The 19603-nt window shown below is 52.4% G+C and overlaps 1 protein-coding gene across 4 annotated transcripts in view; it reads right to left on the bottom strand.

Annotated features, from left to right (window-relative positions):
- Positions 1-19603, bottom strand: part of MYH14 (myosin heavy chain 14) — an 85587-nt gene that overhangs the window by 18217 nt on the left and 47767 nt on the right. For all 4 annotated transcript variants that reach the window (XM_034986971.1, XM_034986968.1, XM_034986970.1 and 1 more), the window contains 12 exons: positions 17310-17441; positions 16116-16322; positions 13785-13922; positions 11674-11797; positions 10918-11089; positions 9502-9714; positions 8832-8976; positions 8488-8694; positions 6596-6700; positions 6357-6509; positions 4869-5117; positions 708-920 (listed from right to left, as the gene is read on the bottom strand). In XM_034986971.1, coding sequence (XP_034842862.1) covers positions 708-920; positions 4869-5117; positions 6357-6509; positions 6596-6700; positions 8488-8694; positions 8832-8976; positions 9502-9714; positions 10918-11089; positions 11674-11797; positions 13785-13922; positions 16116-16322; positions 17310-17441 — 2058 coding nt within the window. The remainder of the gene's footprint in view (positions 1-707; positions 921-4868; positions 5118-6356; positions 6510-6595; positions 6701-8487; positions 8695-8831; positions 8977-9501; positions 9715-10917; positions 11090-11673; positions 11798-13784; positions 13923-16115; positions 16323-17309; positions 17442-19603) is intronic.

The following is a 19603-nucleotide window of genomic DNA, read 5'->3' as shown; positions in this document are numbered from 1 at the left end:
GCGAGGGGATGTATGTGTGTGTGCGGTGTGTGTGTTGTGTGTCTGTATGTGGTGTGTGTGAGGGGAAGTATGTGTGTGTGTGTGGTGTGTGCGAGGGGATGTATGTGTGTGTGCGGTGTGTGTATTGTGTGTCTGTATGTGGTGTGTGTGAGGGGAAGTATGTGTGTGTGTGGTGCGTGTGAGGGGATGTATGTGTGTGTGTGTGTGGTGTGTGCGAGGGGATGTGTGTGTGTGTGGTGTGTGTGGTGTGTGCGTGTGCACACAGTCATGTTTGGGGTGTGGTTCTTAGGCTGTATGTTGTGGTAAATTCTCTTCACGTGCTCTGACTATTCATACACACATGCAATGAGTGGTTCTCATGCTCTGTGTACATATGAATGGGTGTGTTCTCCAGAAGATTCTCCTCCTGTTCTGTGTATCTGTATGTGAACATGCGTGTTGATGAATGGCTTTCCTTACTTCCTGCGTGTGTGAACACACGTGTTTGGTGGAAGATTCTCCTCACACTCTGTGTGTGTTATGGGAGCACGTATGCCTGGTTAGCAGCTCTCCCCCCATTCTGTGCTGGGCATGAACATGTAACTTTGATGGCTGATGCTCTTCATGTTCCATGCATGAGAACGTGCACATGTGTATGTGCCGCCCAACGTCAGGGGTGCATGCAGTGGCCGGCATGTGTGTCTTGGGGAGTGGGGGCCCCTGCTCACGGTCTTGCCGGCATCATCCTTGCTGCTCAGCAGGGCTTCCATCTCTGCCCGCAGGGCCCGGTTCTGCCGCTCCAGCTCCTCACGTGCTTCCTGCTCCTCCTCCAGCGCCCGCGTCAGTGACAGGGCCCGAGCCTCGCGCTCCCGGCCCTCCGCCTCGACCCGCTCACGTTCCTCCACCGCCCGCAGTACAGCTGCCTTCTCCTCTGCCAGGAGCTTCCGGGTTGAGGGAGATGGGGTGGGGGAAACAGATTAGCTGAAAGGAGTGTACAAATGGATGGGCAAGAGGGAGCAGCCAGGGACAGAGAGAGAGGGAGACAAAGGCAGAGACACAAGAGGGAGGTAGAGGGATTAAAGTTGCAACTGTGTCCCAGACCAGCCCAACTCCTGAGTGGATCAAACTGATGAGCCCCTCACTCTAGAAACCCAACAGAGGAAAGGTTATTTCTTCCTCCTGGGGTAGTGGTAAAAAAACATGTACATAATTTTTAAAAATGTACTTCAACCTTTGCTGTTTTTTTTAAGACACAGAAATTAGCAATAATAAAACTTGCAAGACGTGCCAAAAGGGAAGAGAACAGGGCTCACGGTCAAGAGAAAAACCAGTCCATGGAAACAGACCAACAGATGACCTCCACACTGGGATCATCGCACAAGGACTTTAACGATGATCAGTAAACTTCAGGACCAGATGGATACAGTGGGTGAAGACCCAAGGTTATTGCAGGAGGGATTTGAAACTAAAACAGAACCAATTAGAGAGGCCAGGACTGAAAAGCATGATATCTGAAATCAAAAAGTCATTGGAGGAAACCGAGAGCAGACTTGACACATCAGAACCAGTAAACCTGAAAGCAGGTTGATAGACATGATCTAAATAGAGAGGGGGGAAAAAAGGGGGAAAAAAGACTGTAAAAAAATTAACAGAGCGAAAATAACCTGCAAGGCAGCATCAAGCAGTCAAACACACAGGTATTTGGAGTCCCACAGGAAAGGGGAAGAAAAAGGAAAGGAAGATGTGAAACTATCTTCATTCATAGAAAACAGGGTCACTAATGTAGAAAATCCAATAAAATCTATAAAAAAAGTCTGCTAACAAATAAACTGTAGGATACAAGATCAATACATAAAAACCGATTGTATTTCTATATACTGGCAATCAGAAACTGAAATAAAAACCAGAACCATTTAGTTTAAGTAATCCCTGTACCCAGTGCGGGGCTTGAACTCACAGTCCCGGAATCAAGAGTCGCATGCTCTTCTGACTAAGCCAGCCAGACGCCAAAACCAGAACCACTTAAAACAGCATCGACAATATGAAATGGTTGGAAATAAATCTGATGAAAGATGTGAAAGATGTACACTGAAAAGTACACAAAGGGAGCGCCTGGGTGGCTCGGTCGGTTAAGGGTCTGCCTTCAGCTCAGGGCATGATCCCAGGGTCCTGGGATCCAGCCCCGAGTTGGGTTCCCTGCTCAGCGGGGAGCCTGCTTCTCCCTCTCCCTCTGCCTGCCGCTCCCCCTGCTTGTGCTCTCTCCCCCCCCGTCAAATAAATAAATAAATAATTTTTTAAAAGTACAAAAAGTAAAGGAGATCTAAATAAATGGGCACATGTACCACGTCCCTAGGCAAGAAAACTCAGTATTATTAGGATATCAGTTCTTCCCAGATTAATCTGTAGATTCAACACACTCCCAAATCAAGAGGATTTTCCTTCTGTGTGTGGAAACTGACAAACAGATTCTAAAATACATGCGGAAATGCGAAGGACCTGAAAGAAGCAAAACAACTTTGAAAAAGAAGAAAAGATTGGACAACTGGTGCTACCTGATTTTTAATATCAATGCAAGAATGAGTCAGTAAAGAAAGTCTTTTCAGCAGTGTTCGAACAATTCAACAGCCATGTATAAAAAATTAATCTGGAGCCATGATAGCACAATATAAACAAATTAACCCAAACTGGATCACAGACCTAAATATAAAACAGCAAAGTAGAAAATTTCTGGAAAAAAAATATAGGAAATCTCTGTGACCTTGGGTTAGGCAAAGTCTCCTCAGACACAACACTAAAAAGCACAGCCCACCAAGTGACAAATTAGTAAATAGGACTTCATCAAAATTCAAACCTCCTGCTCTTTGAAAGACTCTATGAAGAGCAAAAGGTCAAGCCACAGACTGGACAAAAATAGATGCAAAGCAATACATCTGGTAAAGAACTTATATTCACCATATATAAAGAACTATCACAATTCAATAATAAAAGAAACAACCCCACCCCCAAAACAAAACAAAGGAAACAACCCAATTTAAAAAAAATGGGCATAAGATTTGAACAGACACTTCACCAAAGAGGTATACAGGGCAAATAAGCACATGAAAGATGCTCAATGTCACTGCTCATTAGGTAAATGTGAAGTCAAACCACCACATCCTATTAGAAAGACTAAGGTTTTTTTTTTTTAAGATTTTTTTTATTTATTTGACAGAGAGAGACACAGTGAGAGTGGGAACACAAGCAGGGGGAGTGGGAGAGGGAGAAGCAGGCTTCCCACTGAGCAGGGAGCCCGATGTGGGGCTCGATCCCAGGACCCTGGAACCATGACCTGAGCCGAAGGCAGACGCTTAACGACTGAGCCACTCAGGTGCCCTGAAAGACTAAGGTTTTAATCATAATAATCCCAAACTAGAAACCACTCAAATGTTCATCAACAAGTTAATGGTTTTCAAAATGTGTTCTATTGATACAGGAATAATACTCAGCAGTAAAAAAAAAAAGGGAGGGGGGAATAATTACTAAAAAATTTTTGTTTTATTAAGTTATCTCTATGCCCAACGTGGGGCTCGAACTCACGACCCCAAAATCAAGAGTTGCATGCTCGACCAATGGAGCCAGGCAGGTGGCCTGAGGAATGAATTATTAATCCATGCAAAACCATGTATGAATCTCAAAATAATTGAGTGAAAGAAGCCAATCAAAAAAAGAGATTTACATGAGAAGAATCTATATAAAACTCTAGGAGAAACAAAGAGAGCCTTGATAATTGATGGTACAGTAAGTGGTCAAACATATATGTGTTTGGAGTCTGAAAAGAAGAGGAAAGAGAGAATGGGGCAGAAAAGATATTTAAAGAAATAATGGCCGAAAATTCCACATTTGATCAAAAACATGAACCACAGCTGTGGGACAAATACAAAAGCCCACAGCTGCATATATCACAAACTGCTAAAAACCAAAGATAAAGAGAAAAAATTTAAACCAGACAGGAAAACATAGATCCCTACAAAGACACGGGATTTGAATGATTGCTAACTTTTCATCTGAAACAATGGAGGCCACAGAAAATGGAATGATCTCTTCAAAGTGCTTAAAGCATAAACTGTTCGCCTAGAATTCAAGAGCCAATGATATATCCTTCAAAAATGAAGGGAAAATAACAACTCTCCCGTTTTCTAGATGAAGAAAATAAGGCACAGAGAGGTTGGGCAATTCATCCAAGCCACACAACCAGAAGGGGCCGAGCTGGGATTTGAACCTCAGGGTTGCCTGATTTTAATGCTGTAGGGTCCTATGATTTTTATTTCATCCTCAGATTGCCAGATGCTTAAGATTATCCCCATTTCCCAGATGGGCAAACTGAGGCTGAAATGGGAAAAGCAGCTTGCCTGAGGTACACAGTGTGTCAGCAGGAGGAGCAAGATGTGTTATTTCATTTATTCCTCATCAGTACACTCTGGTGCACCTTCAGGATATCTTGGGGAGTAAGAGTAGGTACGACCAGGGCGCCTGGGTGGTTCAGTCAGTTAAGCCTCTGACTCTTGCTTTTGGCTCAGGTCACAATCTCAGGGTCGAGGGATCAAACCCTGCATCAGGCTCTGTGCTAAGCGTGGAGCCTGTTTGAGGTTCTCTCTCTCCCTCTCCCTCTGCCGCTTCCCCTGCTCACATGTGAGTACCCCACCTACCCCCCTCTCTTAAAAAAAAATAGTGGGTACTACCAATAATTATTTTGGGACAAGAGACATAAACCAGGATGGATGGGGGGCCTATTTGACAGAGGCTTAGAGGGAAGAAGCATCTTGCCCGATGGTCCCCCCAAATTCACAGCTGAGCCGCGGAAGCGCGACAGAGCACCCGGACTTCCCACCCGGGAACCTGAGGCGCCCCACCTGGTCGAACTTGCGCTGCTTCTTCTCCAGTGTGCTCACGAGCTGCCGCTGCTGCTCTAGGTCCATGATGGCATCGTCCAACTCCTGCCCCAGCTGCCGGCGGCCCCGCTCCAGCCGCTCCACCGCCTCGGTCTTTTCTGCCAGGCGCTGGGCCAGGGCTTCGGCCTCGCGGGCTGCCCGGCGCCGTGCCTCCTCCCCAGCTTCCAGTGCCCCCGCCTCCTCCTCCTGGCGCCTCCGCCACTCTGACAGCTGGGGGTGGGGGTGGGAGGAGAGGGTGGGTGGCAGTCATGGCTGCGACCAAGGCGTGAGCTGGTAGTGCCCCACTTCCCAGAGGAGGAGACTGAGGCTGGAGGAGGGAAGTGACTCGCTGCACTGGGTTCTTCTGCCTTGGAGCAGGGTTGAGGTTGTGAGTTGTGTGAACCTCAGCTTCTTCAGGAGATGAAAATTACTCCCACGGGGACCCAGAGGATGAATCAGACCTGGACTCCGCCCTGGGGAACCCCCCTTAATGGGGGGGAGACTGAGCATCATGCCCAGGGTGGTGGAGGCTAAGGTAGGAGAAGCATGGGAGCCGTGGGTGCCCACAGGAGGAATTTAGAATCTGTTTAGAATGTTCAAGAGGGACTTCCTGGAGGAGGGGGGCATTTGAGATGGATCCTGAAGTATGCATAGGAGTCTGCCAGTTGAAGAAGGATATTTACAGGCATGCATTCAGCACTCATTCATTCAACAAGCATTTCTCCAGGCCTCCTATACGTCAGGTTCCATGTTGGCCTGTGCTGAAGACCGAGATCTAACTCTGAGAGGGTCCCGCTTTCAAGGAGCTCCCATTCTGGTGGGAGGACCCATAGGCAGAGACAGTTCCAGCCCAAGGTGACTAGAATGGGGATGAGGAGAAAAAAGGGTGTGGGAGCTCAGAGTGGGGCAGTGAGGGACCTCCCACAACAGGAGAAGCTGATATTGAGTCCTGAAGAATGAAAAGGGTTTCTCGTGTGAAGTGGAGAAGGAGGTGAGAGATGAACACAGCTAAAGACACGGAAGGGCCAGCAAAGGCAGGGCCAAGAGGCACACGCTCTATCCTGGGGGCACAGGGAGCCAGGGAGAGCTGTGAGCAGGGGAGGAGCAGGAGAGGAGCAGGGGCAGCTCTGTGGTAGAAAGACCGCGTGGAGGATGAGCTAGAAGGGGAGAAACTGGAGGCAGGGAGGTCTGAAGGGAGGCTGAGACAAGGATCCAGGCGACAGAGGATGAGGCCTGAGCAGGTCTAAGTCTGTGTAGATGCAGAGTAGGGGTGAAAGAGAGTCGGGGGAGGAGGAGTGGGCTCTGCACTGACAGGCTGTGGGCTGAGGGAGAGTCAGAGATGAGAATGGGGGTCTCCTGGGTGTCTGGCCTAGGACCAGGTGGGCAATGGGGCCATCCCTGAGCTGGGGAACCCAGGAGGAGTGGGTTGGGACTGGAGGGCCCTCGAGGTCGCCCTCCAGGGCTGCTCACCTGGGCCTGGGCAGTCTGCAGCTCGCGGCCCGCCCGCTCCCTGGCAGCCCCCTCCTCCTCCAGCTGCTCCCGCAGCCCAGCCACCTCAGCCTCCAGGGCTCGTGCCCTGGACCCCAAGGCCAGCTTCGCCCTGCTCTCCTCCTGCAGCATCTCCTGCAGATGGTGGGGAAAACGGAAGTCAGGTGAGGGCAGAGGGTGGGGAGGCATGGGGAGTGGGGTGCAGGGGGGGCTGGCCTCACCTGGGCGTCGTGTAGCTGGGCCTCTGAGCTGCTCAGCTCCTTGCTCAGCCGGATGGCTCTGGACTCAGCCTCACTCAGGGCCCCAGACACGTTCTCCAGTTCAGCCTGCGGGGAAGGGGCACCTTCCAATGGTGGCTTCCACCCGGTTGACCCCAGCCGCTCCTCCCCCTCAAATCCCTGCTCCACTGGGCTGGTGACGATGATGTCAAGTGGGGTAGCTGCTGGGGAAACCAGCCTGGTGGTTCCTCAAATAGTGAAACGCAGAGTTTCCATGTGGCCCTCACTCTCCAAGGGAAGGAAGCCTACTGGTTTCACACACCAATAGCGCTATTCCCAGTTTATATCAAGGGAAGCTGAGGCACAGAAAGGTTACAAAATTTGCCCAAGATGACAGAGGTACCAGAGGTAAGACTGAGCCAGGCAGACTGGCTCTACAGCTGTGTTGTCCAAAATGGTAGCCACCAGCCATACGTGGCTACTTAAATTTAAAAACTAAAATTAAAAAAAAAGTAAAAATCCACCTCCTCAGCTTTGCTCCCTACATTGTGAGTGTTCAGTGGCCAAGTGGATCGGATCGTGCAAATACAGAACATTTCTATCACTAAAGAAACTTCTAGTGCTGCCCGGAACTCTTGCTATCAGCCACCCAACTCTACTTCTGGTGTCACTCTTATGTGTGTGATATGTAAAACATTTAGTACAGTGACCTCTAGGTAGCATGATTCCATTTGGGGCAGATCCCGGCTGTCCCCACAAATCCACTCTTCCCTGGTCCCACTATGACAGTCTATTCACTAGGCCTGTGGCTAGTGAAACTACATTTCCCAGCCTCCCTTGCAGCTAGCTGTGGTCACGTGATTATGTGATGGCCAATGGAATATAAGCAAAGCGATGTATGCAAATTTTGTCGCTCCCTGTCTTTTTCTTCCTAAACAGAAGCACGGATGTGCCCATAATCCAGATTCGATTCTGAAGATGAGGGCGATGCTCTCAGGGACAGTGGCATGACAAGACCAAGGCACCCGGATCTTAAGTGACCTTGTGGAGCACAGTATCCTGCCGGCCTCCACTGCTTACCCTGAGTCTTTCTCGAGAGGGAAAGACACATGTCTTTCACTTAAGCTGATGGATTCTGGGGTGCCTTTGTTATATAGTAGTTTAGCTTTTACCCTAACTAATACAGCATTTTAATCTGGAAACTAACTGTAGTGGTGTTTTCCCCTGGAGGAATTGGACAACTAAAAATCATTCCTCCTGGGGCCCCTGGCTGACTTAGTCGGTTGAGCATTCGACTCGATCTCGGGTTTGTGAGTTCGAGCCCCGCGATGGGTGTAGAGATTACTTAAAAATAAATTATTTTTAAAAATTATTTTTTTAAAAGTCTTTTTTTCCTTCATTTTTTCTGCTTCTTTGTATTCTTAGTAATGCATAAGTATCAGCCACTTATAGAAACACAATAAAATTAAAACATAAAAGTCCACATTTCTTTTAACAGTCACAGTATGATATCATCCCCACACAGTTCCATGTGTCCAAACGGGGCTTTTCTCATCAGAATACAGATTATTGAAGGCTTCTCAGAGGGTGAGACGTCATGGTAGGGTTAAGAGCTATAGGGTCAGGCATGCTTGGGTTCAATTTTTGGCTCTGAGGCATCTTAGACGATCAGCCTCACCTCCCTGGGCCTCGGTTTCCTCGGATGTAAAAGGGGAACAATAATTAGGAATCAGGAAGATTTAGTGAAATACATAGGATAGTTGATACAAAGTAATTGCTCACCGAATCCCAGCTACTCGTGCGTGATCATGCTGGAAGAGTTCGAAGGGACAACAGGGCTGCTGTGGACCAAACAGAAGCCCACAGAGGGTCCCTGCCCTGGCCGTCCCACTCACCTGGACTCGCTGAAGCTTCTCAGTAGCCTCCACTCGAGCCCGCTCCCCGTCACCAGCCCGGCCCTGCACCTCCTGCAGCTGGGACTCCAGGCGGCGTCTCCGCTGCTCGCCCTCATGACGTGAGGCCTGCAGGCTGCTCAGCTCCGACCGCAGCTCAGACACTTCCGTCTCCAGGGCCAACCGGGTCTTCTCCCAGGTACCTTTGCTCTGGCAAAGGGAGAGAGACAAGTAAAGATTTATGCTTCCTCCCTCAACCAGACCGGGCACCCTCCTGCCTCAGGGCCTTGGCACTGGCTATTCCCTCTGCCAGGCCTCCAGGGTTCCCCATTCCTGCCCCAACCCACCCTCCGGGCCTGTTCCAGCTGCTCTGCCAGCTCGCCCAGGGCCTGGCCGTGGCGCTGCCTCAGCTCCTGCACCGCCACTTCGTGAACACGTGTCTCCTCTTCCAGAGTCTTCTTCAACTCTGTCACCTCCTGTTCCCTCTTGGACCTTTTGTGGAGGGAACACGGTTTCAGAAGAGAGAAAGGCAGGGACTTTGGGGAAGTGCCTCCTTTTATTGTTTCCCTTCAAGGATGAGGACCTCACTCGACATTCCCTAAGGGATCTGGGTGGTAACCGAGGGAGGAGTGTGGCTTTAAGGGTGAGCTCCTACCCATCTTTCAAAACCCTATTCAAAAGGCCCTTTCTCAAGGACGTCTTCCTGGACTCCCTCCATAGACATGGTTTAGGGGCTCGCTCTTATCATCCACAATGCCCTGTGCTGCTCCCTTAGAGCACGCTTTATTCTGGATTGGGTCCCTTTGCCCGACTGCCTCCCCCAGACTGGGAGTCCCCGAGGGAAACGCCTGGGTCTGACTCATCTCTGTCCCCAGCCTGGCCGAGGTGCAGAGCCAATACTCGATAAACAACTGGTGCACGGCTAAACCTCTGTGTCGATGGAGGGCTCACACCAAAGTCCCTCTCCTCTCCCTGCACCCTGCCCTGCCCGTGCCCAGGTGGTGCCAGCCGCCTCACCGGAGCTCCTGCTGTGCGTTGGTGGAGTCTAGCGTGTCCTCCAGCTCGCTCCGGAGTGCTTCCAGCTCCTCGCCCAGGTCCCTGCGCTGCTTCTCTGCCTTGGCCCTGGCCGCCCGCTCGGACTCCAGGTCCTCCTGGGCCTCAGCCAGTCCTGCTTGCGCCTCCCGCAGCGATTTCAGCAGCAGGGCCCGGGCACTGCCCTCCTCCTCCACCCTGGGGGTGGACAAGGACCACGGAGTGGGTACAGGGGCAGGCAAAGGGCAGGGATGATTTTGGGGGGCCGGGAGGCCAGGTGGATTTGGGGGTGGTCCATCCCAGGCTGAAATCCCAGCTCTGCCCTTGGGCGCATGCCTCAGTACTTGGAACCTCAGTTTCCTTAGCTGTAAAATGGGGATGGCACCAAGAGTAATCACAGGGACACTTACTGAGCCCCTGCCACAGGGGACCCTTTACTTTATCATCTCACTTCATGATCACAGCAAATGAGAAAACTGATGTACAGAGTGGGAAAGTCCTTGCCCAGGTCACAAGGTCAGCAAGTGGAAGAGCTGACCCCAGCATCTGATCAGCCTCATGACCCCGATGATACACAACCTCTAGCAAAGAGAAGCTGAATTGAGGGGCAGCAGTGGCTGGGAGTTAAATTGCTCATGGAGCCACGTAGACCGGGGTTTGGATCCCCTGCTCTCCAGACCGAGCAGGGAGCCCGCGGCGGGGCTCGATCCCAGGATCCTGGGATCATGACCTGAGCCGAAGGCAGACGCTTAACGGACTGAGCCACCCAGGCGTCCTTTAAAGAACCCTTTCATACTTCATCCCCACACTAACCTTAGGAGTAGCTTCAAAAGCACCCCCCTTTCACAAATGAAGAAACAGGCTAGGGAGGCCGATGGCACGTGGGTGAGGTCAGGTGGCAGAAAAGGGGCGGGGCCAGGGCTTGAACCCAGAAGTCGGATGAGGGTGCAGGTTCTTAGCCACACACACACCCCCACGTACCACTGATTATAAGACACACATTTTCCCACATTTTAACATCTAAGTTGAGCTGCACCTATAATCAAGGGCTCGTGTACGGGGAAAAGGCATTCGTAACACCGAGCGCACACAGTAGGTGCTCCATAATTGCGACTGGCTGTAATCATAATGATAGGATTCCTTTCATGGCCGGAGCGCTTATGAATCACAGCTGATCCCCTATTCCGACCGCGGAACTGGGCAAGTTCCTAGCCACGCGGGGCCTCGTTTCACTCGTCCCTTAAGCCGGCGGGCTTGGAGCTCTCGCCGGGTCCAGGTTACAGAAGGGGACGCTGAGGCTCCGCGGGGCTGAGGCGCATGCGCGCTGGTGGAGTCTCCCCGCGGCGCCCCTCCCGCGGGCAGGCCACGCGCTGTGGGTGGCCGGCCCCCAGCCCCGCGCACCTGGCCAGGGCCGCCTGCAGCTCCTCCTCCTTGCGGCCCAGCTGGGCGCGCAGCTCCTCCCCGCGCCGCTGCTGCTCGGCCATCTGCTCCTGCAGCTCCGAGCTCTCCCCGTCCAGCCGCCGCTTCAGCTTCTCCAGCTCCTGGCGGCCCTTCTCCTCCTTCCGGAGGCGGTCTGGAGGCGGGAGCGGGGGCCATGCAGAAGGGCGCCGGACCCCACGCCCAGCAGCTCGCCCACACCCGCGGCCCCGCCCCGGCACTGGCTGGGGTGGGGGTGCCGGTGAAGCTGTGGCTCAGCATCTCCTTCTGCGCCCCCTCTTTCCAGCTTCCCCGACCCTGGGCCCGACCCCCAGGTGCTGTGCTCTCCTCCTCACCCCCAAGTGACAGCCCTGCTCCTGCTCAGTGGCTGTCTCTGCCCTGTCCTCTCCTCTCCTGTCTCCACAGCCTTCTCCTGTGCTCTCTCCCTTCTGATTCTGAGTCAATAGCAAGGGACAGCGACAACAATGTGTCTGAAACAGTGGGACAGTCAGAGAGAGTGACCCAAGACATGGAGGAGAGAGCAAGAGAATTGCATTTAGAGTGACAGAAACAACCTAAGAGCTGGGAGGACACCCAGTCTGCCCTGAGCCTTCTTTCCTGCCCCCATTTAGCAGGTACGACCACTGAGGCTCCACAGCACGCGACGTTCACCCAACGTCCCCCCTCCCCCACCGCCGCCAAGCATGCGCAGTGCGGCGTCCCACTGGGGGCGGTGCTCACCCTCCATGTCCACAATCGTGGCCTCGTATTTGAGTCGAAGCTTATTGAGGCTCTTGACCTTCTCCTCCTCCTCGGCCGCCTGTGACGAGAACTCGGCCAGACGCTCCTCCAGCAGCTTCCGCTCCTGAGGGTGGTGGGAGGTGGGGGCGGTCAGAACAGCCCCCCCCTCAACGCTCATCTCTGGTGCCTTCTCATCTGCATTTCTGCTCATCTCCACCCTTCCCTGAGCCTCCTGCTCCGGATCCCAACCTTCCTTCCCCATTCTCTTGGGTCTGCAGACCCGTCCCACCCTCACGGGTGCACACGTCGTAACTACAGGCTAGCCTCCCATTATTCGAAGAACCCCACCATTCACTAACACACCATCCCACTCATGGGCGCTGAGGTTCATTCCAAATCACGTGCGATTATAAACAACACTGCGGTGAACATCCTTGCCCATCCGCTGCATTCACGTGAGTTCTGGATCCATACCACCCAAAGAATGGGTTTGCGGACCAGCAGCAGCATCAAATGGGAGCTTTTTTAGAAATGCTGCATCTCGGTTTCCACCCCAGACCTGCTGAAGCAGAACCTGCATTTTAACAAGCTCTCCGTATGGTTCCTGGGCACATTAGCATTTGAGAAGCACTGGCCTGGAGCAGTACTTTTCCAACTGTGAGTGGTTCTGGAAACCAGTGTAGTGTGTTGGCACTACCCTTAAAAGGAAAGAAATGGAACAGTGTAGAATGGAATAGCCATTGTACCAGAAGGAACGTTCCAGAAAACTGTGCATCCTTGACCTCTCAACTCAGGTATCATTGCCTCAGATAAGCCTTCCCTGACTACCCCGAGGACGGGTGAGGCACCCGTCACCCCCCATAGTCTTTTTTTTTTTTTAAGATTTTATTTATTTATTGGACAGAGAGAGACACAGCGAGAGAGGGAATACAAGCAGGGGGAGAGGGAGAGGAAGAAGCAGGCTTCCCGCTGAGCAGGGAGCCCCATGTGGGGCTCAATCCCAGGATATTGGGATCATGACCCGAGCCGAAGGCCGCTCAACCGACTGAGCCACCCAGGCTCCCCCCTCCATAGTCTTCTATTCTTTTCTGACAGTTTAAAATTAAGTCACAATGTGTGGTTATGTTTATTTTCTGTGGTGTCTCATCTAGCATCCCTTTCCCCCAGCCCCCTGTGAGGACATAAATGGCTTTCTAGGTTAGTTCAATGCCATATCCCCTGTGCCTAGCCCAGTCCTAGCTGTGGCAGGTAAAAGATGGTGGTGGGTTCTTTGCCATGTCCCCACCCAGGGACGGAGCCTAATTTCCCACCCCCTGAATCTGGGCTGAGTCTATGACTGCTTTAAGCTCAGTGGTCTGCAAACCACAGTGTGCAGGCCAAATCTGGCCCACCATCTGTTTTTATAAATAAAGTTTTATTGGGACACAGTCACACGCATTCGATCATATACCATCTGTGGCTGCTTTCATGCTACATCAGCGGAACTGAGCGCTTGTGACGGAAGCACAGAGGCCTGCAAAGCCTGAAATATCTGCTATCTGATCTTTTACAAAAGATGTTTGCCAATCCCTGATCTATAGAATTGGGCACAAGTGATGCCGTGTCAGTTTCAGGCTTAATACTTTAAGGGGCCTGGATGCTTCCGCTTCCCCTTCTCAGAGCCCGGAGCTGCCACGTAAGAAACCCACGCTGTCCTGTGGGGACAGAAGCCACACGAAGGAGCACCGAGACGGCAGACATCCACACCCGGCCCCCACGCCACGGTGACTGCCTCCGAGAGCCACGGAGCAGCTGTGCGACGGAGCCCCAGCTGACCCACAGAAGGATGGGATATAATGAGATGGTGGTAGTCTCCAGCCGCATGGCTTTGGGTGTCTTATGATCTACCAGCGATGGGTAATGACACACAGTAGTTGCTCAATAAATACCTGCTTGGGTGAAGGTGTGACAAAGGGAAAGTGAAGGGAAGAGCAAAGGTCGAAGGGAGACACAGCTGAGACTGAGCCCGAGACCCCTGGGGGGGGTGCTAGCTGGGGGAGACGCCGAGAGAGACTCACCCCCCACCCCATGCACCACAGCTCCCTGCCCCTGGGGGCCTACAGGCCACCGACCTTGCTCAGCTTGGCATTCTGATCTTCTAAGAGTAGCAGGTCTTCCTCAAATTTCTTCAGCCTCGCTTCTGTGGTCACCTTCTCCAGCTGCAGCTTCTGCCGCGCCCCCTCCTCGGCCTCGAGGTGGTTCTCCAGCTCCTGGAGAGGGGAGGGGCAAGGGATGAGGACCCAGGGGCCGGGGGCTGGCATGAGATGGGAAGGACAGGGTGGAGGGGACGGTCCCGAACCCCGCGGGCTTGTGGCTCAGACAGGTCCCTGCTCTGGGCGAGGCTGGGAAGGAGCAAAACTTTACTGGCCTTCCCGTTTCATTCATTACCCCTGAGCCTTCCCTGAGGTCCCTGTGTATGCCTGTTCCAGGCACCAAAAATAGATACACATCTTTGTCCTTATGGAAATGACATTCTTGTGTGTGCAGGAAGATTATAAACAAAAAATAGAATAAATAAACACATCATACAGACAGGCACTGTCCACTGTGGTAACATGTGGTGTGAGACTGGAAATTAATATTCGATATTGGGTGACAGCGTGGAAGGATGTCAAGGGCATTATGCTAGGTGAGGTAAGTCAGAGAAAGACAAATAGCCGATGATCTCACTTATGGGTGGAATCTAAAAAACAAAACCAAAAACAAAACGCTGAGCTCATAGGTACAGAGAAGAGATGAGCGGTTGCCGGGGGGCGAGGTTCGGTCAGTGAAGTGGGTGAAGGGGGTCAAGAGATACACACTTCTAGTTACAAAACAAATAAATCCTGGAGAGGTAATGGACAGCATGACTGTAGTTCATAACACTGTACTGTATATTTGAGAGTTGCTGATAGAGTAGATCTTAAAAGTTCTCATCACTAGAATATTTGTTCTTGTTACTATGTAAGATTATGGATATTAACTGGACTTACTGTGGAGATCACTTCCTGATATATACAAATATTAAATTCCTATGCTATAATTCTTTTTTTTTTCTTTTAAGATTTTATTTATTTGACAGAGACAGCGAGAACAGGAACACCAGCAGGGGGAGTGGGAGAGGGAGAAGCAGGCTTCCCGCTGAGCAGGAAGCCCGATGCGGGGCTCGATCCCAGGACCCTGGGATCAGGACCTGAGCCGAACGCAGCCACTTAACAACTGAGCCACCCAGGCGCCCCAATCCCTATGCTATATACCTGAACTAATGCTATATGTCAATAGTACCTCAAAAAAAATTTTTTTTTAAATTTTAAGTGGGCTTCACAGCACGGAACCCGACACAGGGCCCGAACTCACGATCCTAAGATCAAGACCTGAGCTGAGATCAAGAGTCAGATGCCCAACCAACTGAGCCACCCAGGTGCCCCAATAATATAATAATACCTCAATTAAAAAAAAAAAAGGATTCAGTATTAGGTGCTGACTTGCTATCTGGTATTGGGAGGACCTATAATGGCCTACCCACATGTCCTCCTCCTACCTGCTCTGCTCCCACAGATAAGGTCCGCTGATCACGTTAACACTACACATCACGGGGACCAGGCACAGGGCCAGCTTCTGCCTACATATTGGACTTCAGTTGCCTGCCAGCCCTGAAATTATTCAAACTCACCGATCACATCTCCCTGTAGGAACCAGGGGTCACCCCATACTTTTGTTACTACAAAGCCTGCCTCCCACAGCTGTGGCCTGTTCATTTTATTCCTGAGTGCAACCCCTGTGTGGCTCTCTGGGGTATGGTGTCAGGCCATCCCCGTAACTCTAGGGCAGGATCCCTCCCCCACCTACAGGACGAAGAGGAGGTGATTAAAACACTTACTGAGCTCCTGAAATGTGGTCAGTATGGCTGAGGAACTGAATTTTCAAACTTATTTAATTTTATTTATTTTAAATGTAAGACCAGACGCTCACTTAATCACTGGAAATTTTTAAAGTATGTTTGGCATAACTTGGGTACCTCAATCTACTTTTTTCAAGTGCAGAAGTCGTAACACATAAATGCAGATGAATACTGCCAATGAAAACTTAGCATCTGAATGAAGATGGGAAGGGGAACCATGGGAGGGTGGCCTGCCTGGGAATACAGCAGCCTAGAGGCAAATGGAGCCAAGAGATAGAGAGAGAAAGAGCACAGAGGGTATCACCTCAGCACCTGGATCCAGCCATGCCTGAAGCAGAATGCATAAGCATTCTGGAGTCTCCCATTATTTGAACCAAAGAAGTATTCTTTTGGCTTATGCCACTTTGAGTTGAGTTTTCTGCAAATTCATGGCCCAGTGAGACATGGTTTGGAGAAGCAAAGGTTGTCTGGGTAGACGGAAGGGCATGGGGCGAGGTGGCCTGTGGGCACACAAGGGCCCGACCTGTATATGCTGCTGCAGCCTCTTCTTGTCACTCTGCAGCTGGCGGCTGCACTCCTCCTCCTCGCCCACGCGGGCCTCCAGCTCTGTCACCACCAGCTCCAGCTCCTGCTTGCGAGCTGCCAGCCGGCCCCGCGTCTCTTCGGCCTCCGCACACAGCTCTGCCTCTGCTCGGAGTTGCTCCGCCAGGCGGGTGCGCTCCTCTTCCAGCTGGGGACAGGGTGGGAGGTCAGCACTCAGCAGGCAGTGCTCCCAGGGCAGTCTCAGTGGAGCACTCGGTCCCTCCTGCCTCCTGATTTGCTTTGCCCTTTGGGGCCTGGAGGGCTTTCCTCCAGGTCCCCATCTCGGGATGACCTCAACCCCCCCCCCGCCCAGTCACCAAGTCAGACCCCTGGGTGCCACCCTCTCTCCCACCTCCCTTCACCTCCCCGGAGCTTGGGCCTTATCCTCTCCCCGTGGACTCTCTCCCCAGCCTCCTCACCTCCAGGCGCTCTCTCTCCAGTCCACCCTCCAAATAGCCCCCGAGAGGGCTTTCTACCATCTCACATTTCTTTTTTTTAAGATTTTATTTATTTAACAGAGAGAGACGCAGTTAGAGAGGGAACACAAGCAGGGGGAGTGGGAGAGGGAGAAGCAGGCCTCCCGCGGAGCAGGGAGCCCGATGCGGGGCTCGATCCCAGGACCCTGGGATCATGACCTGAGCCGAAGGCAGACGCTTAATGACTGAGCCACCCAGCCGCCCCTACCATCTCACATTTCATTTAACACTCCTACGCCTAGAGATTTAACCAAAGGAAATACCTCAGTAAAAGCAAACAGGAAAATGCTCAAAAAGGGTTTTGCTTCAGCATTACTTATGAGACACCAGAAAAACTGGACAACGGAAGGCTCACCGCCTGCCTCCCGTTGCCCTGCCACAAGGCCGGCCCCTACCCTGCCCCTCTCGGAGGCCAGCCGCCTGAGCATCTCGCCTCCGCAGGAACCCGCACCCACCCCCCCAGCGCCCAATACCCTGGCTGCACCCCAGGGCCCTGCCTCCTGCACGTCACAGCCCACCAGCACCAAACGGTCTCAGCCTCGATCGGGGGCCCCAGCACACCTGAGCCCCCACCTTCCCCCTCCCTCCACGGCGATCGCGGCTCAGCTGGGAGCCCCGCCCATGCCCTGGCCCCGCCCCACCGTGGCCCCGCCCCTTACCTGTGCCAGGCGGCCCTGGAGCTCGTCCACCTCGCGAGCACTCTGCTGCTGCAGCTCCTGCACTTTCTGTAGCTCCTGCACCCGCGCCTGCAGCACCTCATCCTGCCGCGTCACCTGCAGCAGCGGCTTCACCTGGCGGGGGGGGGGGGGGGGGGGCAGGTAAAGGTGGGCGTGGCTGGCTCCATTGGCCCAGGAGCTGAGTAAGCACTCACACCCTGAGCCGGGTTCCAGTGGCAGCTCCGGAGCTATGTGGCTTCCGGCGAGCTCGCTAATGTCATCTATCGAACAGGGATGGGAACAGCCCCTGCGCCATGGGGTTTTCGGGGTTTTCGCAGTGGGTGAATGAGCTGACATTAGTGAAGAGCCTAGAACAGCCCGGGGCAAAGGCAAGCCGCACTAAACGTGTTCCTTCTTTGCGACACTAACCCGGGGCGACAAGAGACACTGGCGCCGCCGTTCTGTAGCACAATGTCCCTCAAAGTTCCCGAGTCCCGGGTCTGGGGTAAGAGATGCACTTTACGCGGTGTGATTCAGGTCGCGGGACACGTGCCACACACACATAAGCAACTGAAAGGACAGGCTCCTCCTTGCTGAGTGGGATCCCCTCTGATCATTGCTGTCCCACTGCTTTCTGTTTGGTTCTTCTCGACTCAGCTCGGTTCTTTTTCTACAGTATTGTATTCTCTTCTGCCCTAACTCATGGCATTTAACACGGCCACGATTTTATATTTATCTGTGAGACTCATTCGCTGATGCCGGTCAATGCCCATGCCCAGGACCTGGGGTAGGCCAGCTTTCTCCTAAAGGGCCAGCTCGGAAACGTTTGAGGCTTTGTGGGCCACCCTGTCTCTGTTTTAACAACTCCACTCTGCTGCTGGAACGCAAAGACAGTCACAGATAATGCGTTAACCAATGGGCATTTACAAACACAGGCACCTGGACCAGGCCACACTTTGCTGACCCCTGCTCTAGACTGTGGGCTCCATGGGGCAGGACTTTGCTTTTATTCACCATTTTATCATGATCCCCCCCAAAGTTATTGGCACATAGTAGGTGCTCAGTTAACACTGGCTGAGGGCACGTAGGCTGATTGCTCCCACACCGTATTCGGAATTACACTGAATGGCTGGGTTTTTTGCCTCCAAATTTTGAACTTCCTTCCTCCTCTCCAATTTCCCATTGGGGGAACACACTGCCCCCCATGCTCACAGGGGGTCTGACCACCCGGCTCTGCCCCTCTGCTCCAGGCGGGCATGGGACACCAGCCTGGCTCATCTGATGTGTCCTGATGAGTCCTGGGGTGGTCACATGACCGCAGCTGGCCAAGGGCAAGTCAAACCTGGGACTCTGGCTGGAGCTTTGGGATAGGAGAAGACCGTGCTGGCCTAGCTGGTCAGGGGACAAGTCTCAATGGGCTGGTGGCCCCCATGTGGAAAAGCCTAGAGGTGATCACCATGAGGAAAAGCCAAATGGGAGACACAGAAGGTCAGATAATTGACATCACTATTTGGGCCCTTGTGCAATAAAGGGTTGACTCGGCAGGCCTGCATTGTCCAAACCCTGCACCTTTCATAGAAAGGCCTGGCCCTTGCCTGGCTCCTGGAAGATAATCTGCAAGCTCTTGGAATATTCTGACTGATAAGAGTGACTTTGTTACCTGGGTATCTTGGCCCCCATGGCATCAACTTGACCTCTGGAGGGGCTGGAGACTGAGTAAGATCAACCACATAGGGGGTCAGCCATGCCTATGTGACTGACCCCCCAATAACAAGCTTGGACACTGAGACTCAGGGGAGCTTCCCTGGTTGGCAACAGCCCATATATGTTGTCACACATTGTTTCTGGAAGACTTAAGCACTGTCCACATGACTCTGTGTCGAGAGGACAACTGGAAGCCTGTGCCTGGTCTCCCCCAAGCTCTGTTCGGTGCACATTTTCCCTTTGCTGACTTTAATCTCTATCCTTTCACTGTAATAAACCATAACCATGAACAGAACAGCTTCTCTAAGTTCTGTGAGTCCTCCTAGTGAATCATCGAATCTGAGGGGGTCTTTGGGACCCCTGACTTAGCCCTGGATCCAGCTGTTCCTGAAGCTGTCCTCAATCTTTTATTCATGTTGGTTTGAGTCAGATTTTTTTGGTCACTTGCTACACCAAAGAATCCTGGCTAACAAAGACTGGGCTGATTGGTCCCATTTTACAGATGCAGAAAGCTGAGGCCCAAACAGAGAAAGCCACTTGGCCCCAATGTGCTGTCTCCTTGCTGCTCAGACCACTTCCCCAGGCGCCCTCAC

Source organism: Mirounga leonina, unplaced genomic scaffold (assembly GCF_011800145.1).
Source record: "Mirounga leonina isolate KUSES-001 unplaced genomic scaffold, KU_Mleo_1.0 Mir_376, whole genome shotgun sequence".
Lineage (NCBI taxonomy): Eukaryota > Metazoa > Chordata > Mammalia > Carnivora > Phocidae > Mirounga > Mirounga leonina.
The sequence above is the reverse complement of the archived record's forward strand: the minus strand, read 5'-3'. Positions and strand labels throughout refer to the sequence as shown.